The 17,379-nt window shown below is 33.4% G+C and overlaps 1 protein-coding gene across 2 annotated transcripts in view; it reads right to left on the bottom strand.

The window, feature by feature from the left end:
• The window catches only part of P4HA1 (prolyl 4-hydroxylase subunit alpha 1), a 68,058-nt gene that overhangs the window by 28,879 nt on the left and 21,800 nt on the right, over positions 1 to 17,379 (bottom strand). For both annotated transcript variants that reach the window (XM_006173393.3, XM_006173392.2), the window contains exons 6-7: positions 4,971 to 5,210; positions 2,096 to 2,292 (exon numbers count right to left, since the gene is read on the bottom strand). In XM_006173393.3, coding sequence (XP_006173455.1) covers positions 2,096 to 2,292; positions 4,971 to 5,210 — 437 coding nt within the window. The remainder of the gene's footprint in view (positions 1 to 2,095; positions 2,293 to 4,970; positions 5,211 to 17,379) is intronic.

The following is a 17,379-nucleotide window of genomic DNA, read 5'->3' as shown; positions in this document are numbered from 1 at the left end:
CAGGATTTAAAAAGTTTTATTAATGATTATTTTCTAGAAGCAATGGTAGGCCTTAATTTTTTTTTTTAAAAAGATGAAGAGTTTCTCTTTCCCTTTTCTCACCAAAATAAGGTTCAAACATAATATGAGAGAAATAATAAAACATTTATGGAAACACGAAATGAATGACCAGCACTGCTTCAAACTTCACAAAGTACCTGGGAAATATCCAGAAAGATGAAGTTTCTAAAAGGAAAAACAAAATCCTAACATGTTTTCCCTAATACCTCCCAATTCAAAAAAAAAAAATTAAAGGATTTTTCTTTAAAGTAAAGATGAAAATGGGTGGCTCTGAAAAAGAGAAAATAAGTTATTAAAGAAAACAGGTGCTTTTATTAGCAGGTATTAAAGAGTGGTCAACAAAACAAATACATATTCCTTTCAATTATCTATGTATTATATCAACTAAGTAAGTTATTCCATTGCTGATTCTTCTCTTGATTAAATAAGCATGTCATATACGAAGTAGGAATAATATTAGTTTTGGTTTTAATTATTAATTATACAAAAACAAATAATGATTGATGTTTACTCTTATATTTTCTTTACCTAGAATCAAATCCAAGGTGTTATATCACATAAATCTTTTATATGATGATGAGATGAATTTAACTATTCTGAGAAAAAGGATGTCCTTTGATCTTAGGCAGGGTTGACATGTGTATGTCACATCAACAAACTGGCAAATTAACAGACTTCTGTTTTATACCAATAGTTCTATTTTGCTCTCTTTAAGAGTTTTTAAGGGCAATAAAAAAAAAGTGCTTACTGTTGGAAATCTGACCACTGACTAGCTATTTGATAGTATTATAGAACTACTGTGAATACTGTGATACTGGAGATACTGTGATAATGGTACTGTGCTTATTTTTGAAGAGTCCTTATCTTTAAAAGATACACAGTAAAATATTTAGATGTGAAATTTTTTAAAAAAATATTTAATTGAGTCAAATTTATATTTACTCATTAGCTCCCAAAGCAAAAGTAACCAGTTTTGGGAATCCATGAACTTATCAAAAGAGTCAACATAGATATGATCTACTTATTCACTGTTAGAGGTTAGGTTTTCAACATAAGTCATCAAATATCGAGCAGTCATCAATATCAAAACATACTACCCAGCTTGAGTTTATCAGCAGTAGAGAAAAAGTTAAGCGCTATTCAAATGTTTTCAATTCTAAGTACCTACTTCAAAAATTCACTAACCCCTTCTACGTATGCCTGCATTCAGCTGAATACTAGTACCACATGATATTCCTTTAAAAAGGGTTCCATGATCAATTAATGTTAGAAAATAAATTATATCATATCCATAATGCACAGAATCATAAAAAGGCTCTGAAAAGTCCTGAGGCTGAACAAAAAACCTATGTTCCCCAGACTTGAACTTGTTTATTTTTGGCCAGTACTCTATTAGAATCCCGAAGCACTGGTACTCTGAGTATAAATACATAAATACAGATATATAATAAACAAAGGGATATTTATAGACACAGTTTAGTATTTTAAAGACTGTTAAAGCCAAAAATCTGTTGAAAGTAGTTTGGCATTTTTAACATTTCTTAAACGGACAAACACCTCCCTCAGCAAAGTTGACTGGGAGCAAAACCACAAGAGATTATTGTGTAGATAAATTCATGGCTTCATGGGATGGGTTAGAATGGTGTATTATTTCTATTTAAAACTGCTGAAATCTCTTTTGCATTAAGATGTAAGAAAAAATTTTATCACTTCCCTTAAATTACCTGATCCTTTACCTTAAAAAAAAAAACCCAAACCCTTTTTTAATCTATGAAAAGGGTACTAATTACCAAAAATGCCTATAATGCCTGTATATGATTCACAAGGTCTATTTTAAAGCTATTTTACTAAGCACTGGAGCATGTTAAGTGTGATACCCACAATACAGTGCTGTGGCATACTATAATACTTTTTGAATAATTCTGATTTTTATCACATAAGCTTAAATATAAAAGAACTCTGATTCTCTCTAGAACTATGTACAAACACACATACATGCACATTCACACACACACAATTGGCTTTTCCACTTTACCATTTTGATACCCTCCCCACGGCACAGCATTTCGTACTTCTGTCTCTCTGGCAGGTAATCCACAGCAACCCCTTTTTTCTTCGGTGTGGTTTTCTGATCAGATTGGCCATCTGAAGCAGACTTATTGTCATCTTTTTCTTTAGCCATTATATACTCAAAATATTTTAAGTTACCATTAGCTCTTTGATGTTCAGGATCTATTAAAAAGAAAGCAAGCATGTCCATGAGTAAGTTTACAGTTGCTCAAGCATCCAAATCCAATAATATAAAAGTGGAGGAACATATAATTTACCTTCCAAACCAGGACGCTTTTGAGAGTGAAATGTGGCACTAATAAAAATTATTATACCAAAACAATAGGTGTAAACCCCAAGCTCAGGACATACAGTAATCCTACATAAAAAGAGTTCTGAAAATGGAATCAGATATTTATTTCAAAGTAGCAATAATTGCTTCTACTTTGAGAAGTTACTGATCAGCCAAAGGAAATATGATCAATTTGATGTCAAATGAATTTTAAAATATTACTCTTTATACTTTAAGCAATGGAAAATATTTTTCTGGGAATTAAATGTAATCACCATGGGGAAGACAGGGTATACAGTTCAAAAGCTACCTTTACCACAGATACATTATAAACGCAGAACACAGCCTACTTCTGAGAGCTGAATGGATTTCAGTTCCAAAATTCTAAGTGAGATAGAAAAGAGAAACTAAAGATACAATTTTCAAGTAAGCCAGAATCCACTAACTTTTCCTGAATTGCCAGTCATAATTTTTAGCTATCTTTTAGTAGGGGAAAAAGGACTACTCTGTCCACCCAGGAGGAAAAAAATCCAAACCACCACACACACACAAATAAAAAAGGAAGAACAGTACACAGAAACTTCATTGTGACATTAACTGAAGTGTTTAGGAAATCTAGCCTTAGATTTGTAAAATATTTCTTGTCCTTGAGAAACTGCTCATAATATATGTTGTAATACACACAATATAAGCCTAACTTTGTAAAAGAAAAGGGAAAAGTGTGTGTGGCAGGGGGAAGGGTGGTCTACTGCAAGGAAACAAAAAACTGGTGGATATCTCTGGATGATTGGCTTATGGATGACTCTTCTATAATTTCTTCTATTTTCAAAAATTTCCTATAGTGAATAAAGTATTTTTAGGTCAGGAAGAAAAAAAAATCACTAAAAAATACTGAAAAAAAAAAGGGTACTTGAACTAATATCTCAATTTATTAATTCACTCAAATAAGAAATAAGCTAATTATTAAAAGTTCATTTTCAGATGACCAATCCTTTTGATGACTCTTCTAATATACTCATAGTTACCTATTCATAACAAGAATTTTTTTTTAAGTTTTAAAGCTTCATTATATACCAAAGGCCACATGAATATATCAGCATACAACTCCACATCCAGAGATTCTGATTTAGTAGGTCTGGGGTGGAGACTAAGGAATTTTCATTCCTAATACGTATCCCAGTAATTTTGATGCACATAGCCCCTGGATCATACTTAAAGAAACACGTATCTCTGTTCAAAGTATCAGTGGTAAAATCTTCATAAGATATATTTTCCTTACATTTGAATATGACAATCAAATATATTTTCAGTCTCTCTGTGAAAGAATTTCAATCTAAGATGGAACCAGAGGTTATAAAATGGAAAATCTTGAATAGATAAACAAGATTATACTGTATAGCACAGGGAAATTTACACAAAATGTTATGGTAACTAACAGAGAAAAAAAATGTGACAATGAGTGTGTATATGTCCATGTATGACTGAAAAATTGTGCTGAACACTGGAATTTGACACAACATTGTAAAATGATTATAAATCAATAAAAAATGTTAAAAAAAATGGAAAATCTCACACTTGGACACTCAGGAACACAAAACTTAAGGACTGAGACCACAACACTGTAAACTGACTATAACTCAATTTTAAAAATTAAATTAAAAAAAAAAGGACTGAGAGACTGATTTCTCATAAATGCCTAATTTTCAGAAAACTGATGATACTGGAATTTTCTTAAATTAGAGGGAGTTGGTCAGGGGTTGCCCCATACCAATCTTGGTAAATTTTGCTTATGGTTTCCAGGAGCATGACCCAGGTTGGGTTGGTCTCACAAAATAAGCTAAATTGAGCTTCGCTTATATGACTGGACTGGTTCCACCTGCTCATGGAATTTTCAAAGTTGGTCTCCATTTATTTTTTATTTTAATAGATTCTAACTGAACTCTCCCCTTTTGTCATTCTCTGCCCATAAATACAGCCTACCCCAAACCCTCAATGGACTCACCTATAGCTTCCTATAGTTTGCATGTCCTGAACTGAAATTCCTCTGCTATTCCTGAATAAACGCACCCTTTTGACAATTTTGAGCTTCCCTCATTTTACCTTTTTATTTAGGTCAACATTTGAAATCACTATTTCCAAGTATGAAATATAATACACCAAAAATGTCCTTCAAAGGATACTGGTTAATATTTAACATGGCAATATAGTAAATAAGTATTTTTGACTGAGTTAGCTAGGTTAGATCCAATTTTGAATTCCCTGAGGACTAAAGAGCAGAGAAACACAGCTACTGTTGTAGGTGCTATTAGGAGAGAAAAATCAGTTGCCATTTATTTCGAGGATAAACAGAGAAAGGATAAAGTATGTCTGACAGATGGGACTCTTGACTTATAACAAATAAAGAGTACATAGCTATATGATAAGATATAAAGTCACATATATATAGTCATGTAACTTTGGAACTTTTTCTACATATATATCATAATTATTATATACAAGTATACAAAATTAGTATATCTATATATCCCCCAATATATCTATAACCTTGAATTAAGCTAAATTAACATACCTAGTTCAAGAAGCTTCTTTGTGAGCAAAAGTGCCTTATCCAGGTCTCCCTGCTGGTAGACCGCATAGCTCAAATAATCTAGAACAGAGACTTTATCGATGGTAGAAACCTCGCCTTCATCCAGCTGCCTTAGTGCTTGTTCCATCCACAGTTCTGTATGGTAATAATCTGCTTCTGTGTAGGCTACTTTGCCCAACTCAAAACAGTCCTCAACTGTTAGAAAAGACTTGTGTTTTACTCCTATGGAAAGAAAATACAAAGAACTTTAGTAATCTTAATACTATTATATATTTACTAGAACTATTCAGCTTTCAAAGTACTATCTCATTTTCAGTTAAACTTCACAACAACCTTCTGAGATAAGAAAAGCAGGAATTATCCTCAGTTAATAAATAAAGGAACAATCTTCAAGGTAATGAAATATGGCAAGAATCACACAGCTAATAGGGGATGTGGGACCTAAAGACCTCAAGACTTCAATTACCAGCCATAATACCAAAATGAAGCATCGATTAAGCTGAAGCATGCAATTTTCTAACACAGCAGGAATCACCATATGACATATATCTATCTTACTCTTAATCAACAATCTGGGCCAGAGATAGACAGGAAAAGAGACAAATCTGTCAGCTGGTTCCTTCCCCTCTTCCCTTCCCTTACGGTTCCCCTTTTCAAAAGCATTAATATGTAATTTATATACCATAAAGTTCACCCTTTTAAAGAATCCAGCAGTTTTTAGTATATTCACAGAGTTTCACAACCATCACCATAATCTAATTTTAGAACATTTTCATCACTCCAAAAAGAAACTCTAACCATAAGCAGTCACTACCAATTATCTCCCCTTTTCCTGCCCCATCCCTAGACACCACTAATCTACTTTCTATATCTACAGATTTACCTATTCTGGTTATTTCACACAAATGGAATCATACAACATATGGTCTTTTGTGACTGGCCTTCTCCGCACACGTTTTCAACGTTCAAAGGAAATTATAGCACTCCTTATATTGCCAAATACTAGTTCATTGTATGGATAGATGACATTTTACTTATCAATTGATGGATATTTGAGTTGTTTCCACTTTTTTGGTTTTTGTGAATAACGTACCGTGAACATTCATGTACAAGTTTTTTTGTGGACATATGTTTTCATTACTCTTGAGTATATATGTAGCAGTGGAATTGTTGGTTCTCATGGCAACACTATGCTTAACATTTCGGGAACTACCAAATTGATTTCCAAAGTGGCTGCACCATTTTACAATCACATCAGCAATGTATGACGGTTCCAATTTCTCCACATCCTCACCAACACTTGTTATTGTCCATCTTTTTTATTATAGCCATTATGGGTATGAAGTAGTATTTCACTGTGGTTTTGAATTGTATTTCCCTAACAATAATCTTGAACATCTTTTTACACACTTAGTGTCCATTTGTATATCATCTTTGGAAAAATGTCTATTCAAATCTTTTTCCCAGTTAAAAATTTGGTTATTTGTCTTTTTATTATTGACTAATCGTTAAGAGTTCTTTATATATTCCAGATACAAGTCCCTTATGTGATTTTTCAAATATTCTTTCCATTCTGTGGGCAGTCTTTTTACTTTCCTGGTGGTATACTTTGAAGCACAGAAGTTTTAATTTTGATGAAGTCTAACTTATTCATCTTTTATAGTTTGTGCTTTTGGTGTTGGCAGGTCAACCAGTTTCTGAAGTGAAACTTCTATCTTAAAGGGAGATATCTGACAGTTCACATGAGATTTTATATCTATCTATCTATATACATACATACATACACACACATAGATAGATAGATAGACATATAAAACCAAAACGCTTAGGAAAATATTTAGCCTCACTAATCATTAAAGAAATACGAAACTTAATTAAACAATAGCCTATATTTATTGTGGTCTTACTATGTGCTGGGCATTTATTACTCATTTACTATTCAAAGCAATTCAGATGAAGAAGTAGAGAGAGGTTAACTATTTGCTCAAGGTCACACAGCTAAGAGCCAGAACTGGAATCTGCACAATATAACTCTAGAAGTTTGTGCTCCTAATATTATACCTTAAAATGGCAAAACTTACAGGGGAAGTAGTAGTAAACTGGTAACTTTATTTTTAAAACGTTCAGCAACATGAAACAAGAATAATAATTTCAGACCCTATGAATTGATATTTACTACTATTTTTCAATTGTTTTCATGAGCTTAGACTAGAGGTTGGGGAAGAAACACCTTGTATAAATGATATTATAGCAAAAAATTATAATAAGCTAAAAGCAAGGAAATGTATAGGCAGGTAAGTCAACATAATGGAATAGTATTTTTCATTAAGAAAGATAATTTCAAGTGTCATATAGAAAAGCCAGAAAATTCTAGACAGAAATATGTCAAAATGTTAAATTGTTACCCTGGGAGATGGATTACAAGTAAGCTGTTTCCTAAACAACTTTCTACTTTTTAAAATATTGTATAATTACCACTACTTTCATAATAATTAAGAAAAAAACAGGGAAAGAACTATAGAAAAAATAAATGTACAAAGTATACTCCGAATGATATGTACAGAACGATAGCAAACATAACATTCCATTTTTATAAACAGTAGATCAGATGAGTTAACTGGAGATTTTAAGGGCCTGACTAGTTCATGTTGTTTTGGGTTTACTTCATGTTAAGTAAGCAACACAGAATTACATCTGGACCACATATTCCAGGGGGGTGGGGGAGGCGGGGGGATAGCCTCTGATATAAAGCACAGTTGACACTTGAAGAACAAAGGTTTGAACTGCATCTTTGTTCCAAGGGTTCCATTCTATGTGGATTTTTTTCAATAAATACATGTTTGTACTGTATATGTTTTTTCTCTTCCTTTTGATTTTCTTAACATTTTTCTCTAGCTTATGTTATTGTAAGAATACTATACATATATATAATACATATAATATAAAAAATGTGTGTTAATCAACTGTTTAAGTTATCAGTAAGACTTCTCGTCAACAGTAGGCTGTTAGTAGTTAAGTTTGGGAGGTGTAAAAAGTTACGTGCAGATTTTCAACTGCTCAGGCAGTCAGCACCCCTAACTGTAGCATTGTTGAAGGGTCGACTGTACCTAGGAATGCTGGATAGAATGTAACAATTATCCACTTATACTATGGCCAACTTCACAGGACTTAAGCGAATTTGGGGGGCCAAAACCAAAAAGGAACTGGAAACTCAGAGAGGTAAGCAGAGGATGAAACTGCATCTACCCTAGAGGCAGTCACCAGATCAGAAACCTGGAAGCTTCATTTTTAACCACTAGGAAAGGAGATAAAGAGTCAGGCCCGTACAAAGTGGCAAAGCAGACCCTTGAAGAATTACATCTCGAGAAAGAATAGGCTAGAAAAAACTGTCAGCTGGCAAAAAGGAACAACAAAAGAACTTATTTTCTCAGTCTGCACTATAGGCAGGGGGAAAAAAAGTCCCTTAGAATTCCACAGACATGCCCTCAGGGAGGTTTTGATTTCGAATATATGCTATCTCCGTGGTCTGGGAAACTAAAGCCAAGAATTTAACCTAAAGTGGTCATAGTTGGTAATGTCATAGGACATTGGGCAGAAGCAACATTTTTACTTTGCAAAATGCACCCTCACCTCAGGTTTTGCAACATTATCACACACAATGTGAAAAAGTACACATAATTCAAAATTATAAAGCATGTGATAAAACAAGCCACTATAAGGAAAATCAGCAGAAACTATTCAAAAATACTGCTGGACTTCCCCCAAGGTCTTCAGATGTGGGTGTTTTCTTATTACATATACAAAACAACCATGACTAAAATGTGTAAAGAATTTTTAAAAAATAGAAAAAATGAACATGTAAGATACCCTAAAAAAGACCAGGCAGATTCGAGTGGGGGGAAAAATAGAACTTCCATTCATTATAAATATTATCAATGAAATGAAAATGTATTGGCCAGGTTAAACAGCAAGTCAGACACAACAAAAAAGAGAATAAAACTAAATGAGAGAACTGAGTAAATTACCATGGGATAAACTACCCAGGAAGCAGCAGAGAAGAGGGATACATATGAAGTGTTAGTTAAAAGACAAGGAAGAAAAAATAAGGTCTAATTATGTCTACTTGCAGTGCCACAAGACAACAGAATGTGGCAGAGGCACTATTTAAAGAAATAATGATGGACAATTTTCCAGAATTAGAACACATGAAACTTCAGATTCAGGAAGCACAAAAAAGTCTTAAGCCAAACAAAGTTCATGCAAGGGCTTCTAAAGGATGTGTTTCAAAGAGGAGGAAAATAATTCCAAATGTAAAGTCTGAGGCACAAAAAAATTATAAACAAAGAAAGTAATATACATTTAAAGAAAAGTGAGGTATCAGATTGGCAAAAATCTCAGTCTGACCTTTTTTTCATGATGCTGTGGGAAATAGGCACTCTCCTACATTGCTGGTGGGAATACAAAATAACACAACCACTACAGAGGGAAATTGGGACAATATTAGCAAAAATTTCCTATGCATTTACTTTTTGATTCACTGGCATCACTTCTGGAAAAAAAATCCCAAAGATCACTTAGCAAAAATACAAAATAATATATAAACAACACTATTGGCAGTATTATTTTTATAATAGCAAAAGACTGCAAACAAACCAGATGTCCATCAATAGGGGCCTGGTTAAATAAACTATGGTAAACCCACAAAGTAGAGTAACATGCAGCTGTAAAAAGAAATGAAGAGGATTTCTAAAGATATGAAGTAATATCTAAAACAAAGCAATAAAATTAAAATACCAAACTACAGAAAATACTTACACCATGCTGCCTTCTGTGTTGATGTTGAGAGGAAACAGAAATATATACACACACACACACACACACACACACACACACACACATATATATATATATACACACACATTTGCTTATATTTTCAAAAAAATGGTAGAAATGAAAAAAAAAACTAATAAAGTGGTAGCTCATATAGGAAGAAGAAAGGGGCGGGGTGAGGAGTACAGAAATGAAAGTGAGACTTCTATGAGGGAACCTTAGTATAGGTTGGACTTTGAAAGGATACAACAAGTTTTATGTAACTAAAAATAATATGAGAGAAATGAATGAAAGTGGTCAAGAGGTACAAAATTCCAGCTATAAGATAAATAAGTTCTGGGGATGTAATGTACAGCGTGGTGACTATAGTTAACAATACTGTACTGTATATTTGAAAGTTGCTGAAAGGTTAGATATTAAAAGTCATCACAAGAAAAAAGATTTTGCAACTGTGTGATGATGGATGCTAACTAAACATGCCATGGTGACCACTTCCCAATACGTACATATCCAAGCCATCGTGTTATAAACCCAAAACGAATACAATGTTACAATGTTATATGTCAATTATATCTCAATATTAAAAAAGGTTATTTGGGTACCTCTTAAATAAAAACATTAATAACAGCATCTTGCAACTTTAGTTCTCACATGCTGATAGCTCATTTGATTCTCATGGCAATCCAGTGAAAAAGGTATTATGTCAGATCCCAAAATGGATACCGTCCACTAAGCCAGTTACAGTTTCATGTTCCTATCTTGGACAATGTGTTATCACACTTCATTTGTCAATATACTTCTAAATATTATAGATATTTAGAAACCAAAACAATATAAACATTTTTGAACAGAAGAGGACAAAGACAGGATATGAATTAAAAACTGAGCTTGTGATAAATTCACTTTCAGTGAAAGTCACAGGGGAAAAAGGAGGAGGAGGAGGGGAGAAGGGAAAGGAGAATGTTTTTCCAACTTGTTTCACCAACAGTCAAACAGTAACTGAGGCTCACAGTGGTTTAAGGCTAATGTCAAAGTATCTTATCTCCTACACTAACTTTTCTGACCTAAATAAATGGAGAGATACAGCATGTTTATGAACTAGAAAATTGTATCTTGTTAAAATGACAGTGCCGCCCAAATTCTCCCCAAGATTCAAAACAACTCCAATGAAAATTGCTACAGGCATTTTTATAAACTGACAAGCTGATCTTAAGATTTATACAGAAATTCAAAGAATCTAGAATAGCGAAAGCAATTTTAACACAGAACATAACTGGAGGACTTATTTGCAAGTGTTTGCAAGTATGTGGAGGAACTGAAACTCATATGCTGATGACAGGGATATAAAATGGGACAATTTGTCGGTTTCTTAAAAGTTAAATATAAAGCTACCGTGCAACCCAGTCAATTCACTCCTAGGTATTTAAGCAGAAGAAACATATGTCTGATATATCTGATAACATCACAAAGGAAACTGCTAGAAAAAAGAACACAATGATGCTTTCCTTAATAAATTTTGATTGTATTATACTTCAATGAGTCAGCAAATTGGCCAGAACCAGACTTAGCTATAACTTATCCAATGGTGTCAACGTATGTTTTTAAAAACATGCTAGCAGAAAAGGAGTTCATGAGAAACAAATTAAGAGGAAATAAAGCCATGGGCCCATTTTGCTAGTGATTAGACATTTATTGTCTAATCTAGTCTGAGGATATGACCTGTTAGATTCCAGCACCAAGCAGAGTCCTAGCATGGAGGTGTATGCACTAGAGGATCACATGGACCAATATAATCAAATATCCAAATCATATAACTACCTCCATTCACTATTTTTTTCCCTATCTCCTGATAATCACTTACTATCCATAAGTGACTATCAGTGCTCTCCTAAAATGAAGATGAAGATTCTATTTAGACAGTTACTCTCTACTCCACACTCTAACCTAGGAAAGGATACCAAAAACTAACTTACTAATAGTTTAACACAATGCAATTCCAAAAACAAAAGAAACATACTGAATTTTGACTCTCCTATTATTTTTCAGCTATGAGAACTGGTATACAGTTCTAAGAAGAATTTATAAGGCAGCAATTAAGAATGTGTTTTTTAGGGCCATGCAAAAGACATAAGAGGACAGTATGTGATTAATTCATGGAGGTAGCACCAGAAATACCTTTTAGATGACCTGATATCCTGGCAACATTATCTGAAAGCATGATAGAGACGGTAGAAGATCTTTAGCAATTCTGCTTTGGTAGCTGAAGTACCTCTGCTTATCTAACTATTGACCTACTCACAATTACCAAAGGCAAAATGCCTGGGAATTATATTCTTAAAAGAAAATGGAAAAGAAGTGATGCAGCATTTGAATGGGAAGGCTGCTCCCAAAATAAATAACATGAGAAGAAAAAGTAAATGGGCAAGAAGATGAAGAAAATGAGATGAGGAAAGTGATGTTGGTGAAGAGACTATAAAAAGCTTTCATACAAAGGGCCAATAGTTAGAATTTGATGAGAAAAAAGAGTAAGTTGCAAATTCCTTTGGTTTAAAGGAAGTGGCACGGATGATTGACATGAGCATATCAAACTGAATGTAGTAACCCAAATTTAAAGTCACAACTAACACCAAAAAGAGTCCTTTTGATTTATTATCATAATATAAACTAAACTATTATGACAGTATAGGAAAATTTTACTTAGAAATACATTTCTTGTGGCTCATCAATAAACTAGGCCATTTAATTTAAAAATTCTTACACTTTACAGGAACACTTAGTAGATAAAAACTTGATTTGTAAAGGACAAATATATTTAAAATGCATACACTTGCGAAGCTGATGTCTTGCAGCTGAGGTAGTATGGTACACTCAAAGCTGAGTGAGCTCCAGAGAAGTGTGGAGAATCTACTGCTTGGCATAGTAACGTTATAAGCCCATGAAAATAGTGATGCAAGTGACCAACGAGACCATTCAACTTCCACCTGAAGTACACTGAATTTTACACATAAGATTTTCTATACGAGAGAAAAAAAAATAGTATAGTATTTTTGGAAAATATGAATCTATTCAACAAATCAGGATTAGGAACAACCTGAAACTAAAGAAACAGTCTCTATGATCTGTAAAGACATCATTAATGCCAAAATGCATATAACTTATTAGATTCTATATTAAAATATCAAGAAAGTATTTCAAAAGGTAGGCCCAAAAAGGATTAAGAAACAGACAAAATTAATCAAGGAGTAACATGGCATCAATATAAATCCACTAAAATAAGCATTTTTTTGATTTTGGGGGGGAGGGCAATTTTTAAAAAATCATCCTTCTCCCCTACCATTTCACATCTAAACTATCACAATTTTAAATCTGACAAAAACCAAGTGTTGGCAAGGATATGAAGAAATGGGAACTCTCCTACAGTGCTGGTGAGAGGATTAATTGGTCCTCTGCTCTGGAGAATGATCTGGTCATATCTAGCAAAGTTTGAGAAGTATATACCTGACTCATACACACCCTAAAGAACCTCTTGTGTGTGTATAATGGGCACAAGAAGACAAGTGAAAATTCTGGTGAAATCTTGTTTAACATAGCAAAAAATTGGAAGTCACCTAAATGCCCCTCTATCCACAGAAGAATGAATAAATCAACTGGGGCATAAAACACTGTTCAGCAATTATTTGATCAACATGGATGAATTTACTTAAAAATATTGACTGAAAAAGGTTGCAGAAAGATACACAGAGTATGATATATTGTTTAAAATTTAAATATATGTGCTGAAGTATTAAAAGATGGAAGAATACACACTGAGTTCAGAATAGTCATTACCTCTACAAAGGAAGGCAAAGAGCACAAGGGGTCTTCAAACATATTTGTGACCTTTTACTGTTAACAACAGAGAGGTCTGGAGAAGAAAAAAAGCCTAAAAACTATTTATTAGCTCACTTTAGTGTCATTCTTACCGCTTACAGAATGAAATATGCCTAGGAAATTTTAGTCACTCTACTTATAAGGAATTTGCATGAAAGGAAAAATAAGTAATAACTAGCCCAAAATAGTGACTTGAAGAGAAGTCAATAAGGAAATAAAAAGTACATGAGAAAGAATGAATATTGTCCTCAATGAAAAATAATTATACATATTCTTAGGTTTTTATTTTTAGGTTTTTTTTGGGGGGGAGGGGGAGTAATTAGGTTTGTTTGTTTGTTTATTAATGGAGGCACTGGGGATTGAACCCAGGACTCATGCCTGCTAACCATGTGCTCTTCCACTGAGCTAGACCCTCCCTCCTCAGAATATTTTATTTTCAGCCATTCTCTATGGAAATCTTATCCATAAATGCCAGATTAAAGGGTAGTTACTCAGAGGACCCAATGAACTTCCTATGACTAAACACAGCAAAACTAGGGTTAAAAAACATTCAATGCCATTTTGATGAGAAAATAATAAAGTTTTAAACAAAAAACAATATAGTAAACTAAATGAGATTTATTATCTCCACATACACCAAACCTGCTTCTTTTGTGTTCTCCATTTTGCTGAATAGAACTCATCTAAGTTGTTTAAGCCAGAAACCCATATCAAGTCCACCATCAAATTCTGCCATTCCACTTCCCTAGTAGCTTGATAGCCTATCCACCTCTCTCCATACCCACTAGCTATTATCAGCTCTTACTTAAATTTTTACAACAGCCTTTCCCCTGACTTTTTTGTCCCTACCTCCAGGTTTTTATCCATTCTGCAGCCAGAATGATGTTTCTAAAATGAAAATCATACAATCACATAAACACCCCTATTTAAAGCTTTTCAACAGCTTCTCACTGCATGCAGAACAATTCAGACTCTTCCATAAGGCTTACATAGTCCCTCAGGAGATGGTTTCTACCTACCCATCTCACCTCATCTCTCACCACTCTCACAAAACGCATCCCCCACCCCTAGTTCATGTGCTAACCTCTTGAACAAACTATTTGTTAGGTATCTGACATAAAATGTTCTCTTCTCTTTGGCCTTCATACATATTCTCTCTGTTTGGAATACCTTTCTCATGCCCACTATTTTTCCCCTCTCCCCAATTTTCCTGGCTAATCCTTGTCCATTATATCTCAATTTTTTAAATGATGCAAGTGACTAATGAGAACATTCAACTTCTACCCTTATCAAGTCCAGAATTAGGTTTCTTTCTATATGCTCCCACAGTACCCTAAATTATCCCCATCCAGGCATTCATCATACCATATCATAAGCATACAAGTACCCTAAGGGCAAGAGCAGTGTTATTTATTACTGCATCCTTAGTACCTAACTAATGGTTGGCACATATTAAATAGTTAATGTCTATTTAATGAATTGATGTTTTAAATCAGAACCAATTAAAAAAATAAGGTGAGATATGGCAAAAGCAGACTATCACATGAAATTAGGTATCAATAATATAAGTAAAACTGGAAAATTTCAAATTTTGCAGAAATTAAACAACAGTCTTTACCAACCAATGGATCAAAAAAGAAATCACAGGGAAAATTAGAAAATATTTAAAGACAAATGAAAACAAAAACACAAAACTTATGGGACACAGTGAAAGCAGTGCTAACAGAGAAATGTATAGTTATAATGCTTACATTAAAAAACAAGATCTCAAATCAACAACCTAACTTTACAACTTAAGAAACTAGAAAAATAAGAACAAACTTAACCCAAAGCTAGCAGAAGAAAGGAAGTATTAAAGCAGAGGTAAATTTGAGAATAGAAAAACAGTAAGAGAAAATTAATAAAACCAAAAGTTATTTATTTGTAAAGAATTTTTGTCAACAAAATTGTCAATCCTTTAGCTAGATGGACTTAGGAAAAAAAAGAAGATTCAAATTACTAAAATCAGAAATGAAAGTGGGGACACCACTACCAATTCTACAGAAATACAAAGCATTGTAAGAGAGTTCTATGAAAAATTGTACACTGATAAACTGAATAATCTAGATGAAATGGGCAAATTCCTAAAAACACAAAACCTACCAAGACTAAGAAAAAAACCAGAAAATCTGAATAGACCTATAACTACTAAGAACACTGAATCAGTAGTCAAAAGTTTCCCGACAAAAGAAAAGCCCTGGGCCTAATGGCTTTACTGGAGAATTCTATCAAATGCTTAAAGAACTAATACAAATTCCTCTCAAACTTCAAGAAAACTGAAGAGAAAATAACACTTCCTATCTCATTCTATGAGTCCAGCATTGTCCTTTTACCAAAACCAGAAAACAGACACTACAAAAAAAGAAAACTACAGACTAATATCACTTATGAACACTGATGCAAAAATCCTCAACAAAATACTAGCAAACGGAATTCAGCAGCATACTAAAATGATTACACACCATGACTAAGCAGGATTTATTCCTGGAATGCAAGGATGTTCCAACATAAGAAAATCGACAAATGTAATATACCACACGTTAAACCAAATAAAGGAAAAAAAATATGATCATCTCAATTGATGCAGAAAAAACATGACAAAATTTAGTATTTTTCCCAAAAAGAAAACACTCAATAAACCACGAATAGAAGGAAACTACCTTAACATAATAAAAGACACATTTGAAAAACCCACAGCAAACATACTCAATGGTGAAAGACTGCAAGCTTTTCCTTTATCAAAAAGGAGAACAAGGATGCCTACTTTCACCACTTCTATTCAACTTAGGGGTACTTAAAGTTCTAGCTAGGGCTATTAGGCAAGAATAAGCAATGAAAGGAAGGTACACAAACTGGAAAGGAAGAAGTAAAATGAGAAAATTATCTTATATGAAAAACTGTACACCAACAAAATGAATAACCTAGATAAAACGGACATATTTCTAAAAAACACAAAACCCACCTACATTATCTTCTATTAGAAAATGCTAAAGATTCCACAAAAAAACTTGTTAGAGCTAATGAGTAAACTCAGCAAAGTAGCACGATGCAAAGCTAACACACAACTATCAGTTGCATTTCTATATACTAATAATGAACAATTTGAAAAGAAAATTACTAAAACAAGTCTAAGCATAAAATACTTAGGAGATGAAAGACTTATACAATGAAAACTGCAAAAAAATACTGAAAGAAATCAAAGACAACATAAATAAATGAGAACACAACCCATGTTCATGGATTGGAAGACAATATTGTTAAAATGTCAATATTACCCAAAGTGATCTACAAATTCAATCCAATCTCTATCAAAGTACCAAAGACAGAAATAGAAAAATCCATGCTAAAATTCATATGGAATCTCAAGGGACCCAAAATTGCCAAAACATCTTAAAAAGAAGAACAAAACTGGAAGACTCACACCTCCTGATATCAAAACTTACTTCAAAGCTACAATAATCAAATAGTGTGTACTAGCATAAAGATGACATATATGTCAATGGAATAGAACAGAAAGCCCAGAAATAAACTTTTGTATATATGGTCAAATGATTTTTGACAAGCGTGGCAAGACCATTCAATGGGGAATGGACAGTCTTTTCGACAAATGGTGCTAGGAATCTACATGCAGAAGAATGAAGTTGGACCCTTA

The sequence above is a fragment of the Camelus ferus genome, chromosome 29, assembly GCF_009834535.1.
Source record: "Camelus ferus isolate YT-003-E chromosome 29, BCGSAC_Cfer_1.0, whole genome shotgun sequence".
NCBI lineage: Eukaryota > Metazoa > Chordata > Mammalia > Artiodactyla > Camelidae > Camelus > Camelus ferus.
The sequence above is the reverse complement of the archived record's forward strand: the minus strand, read 5'-3'. Positions and strand labels throughout refer to the sequence as shown.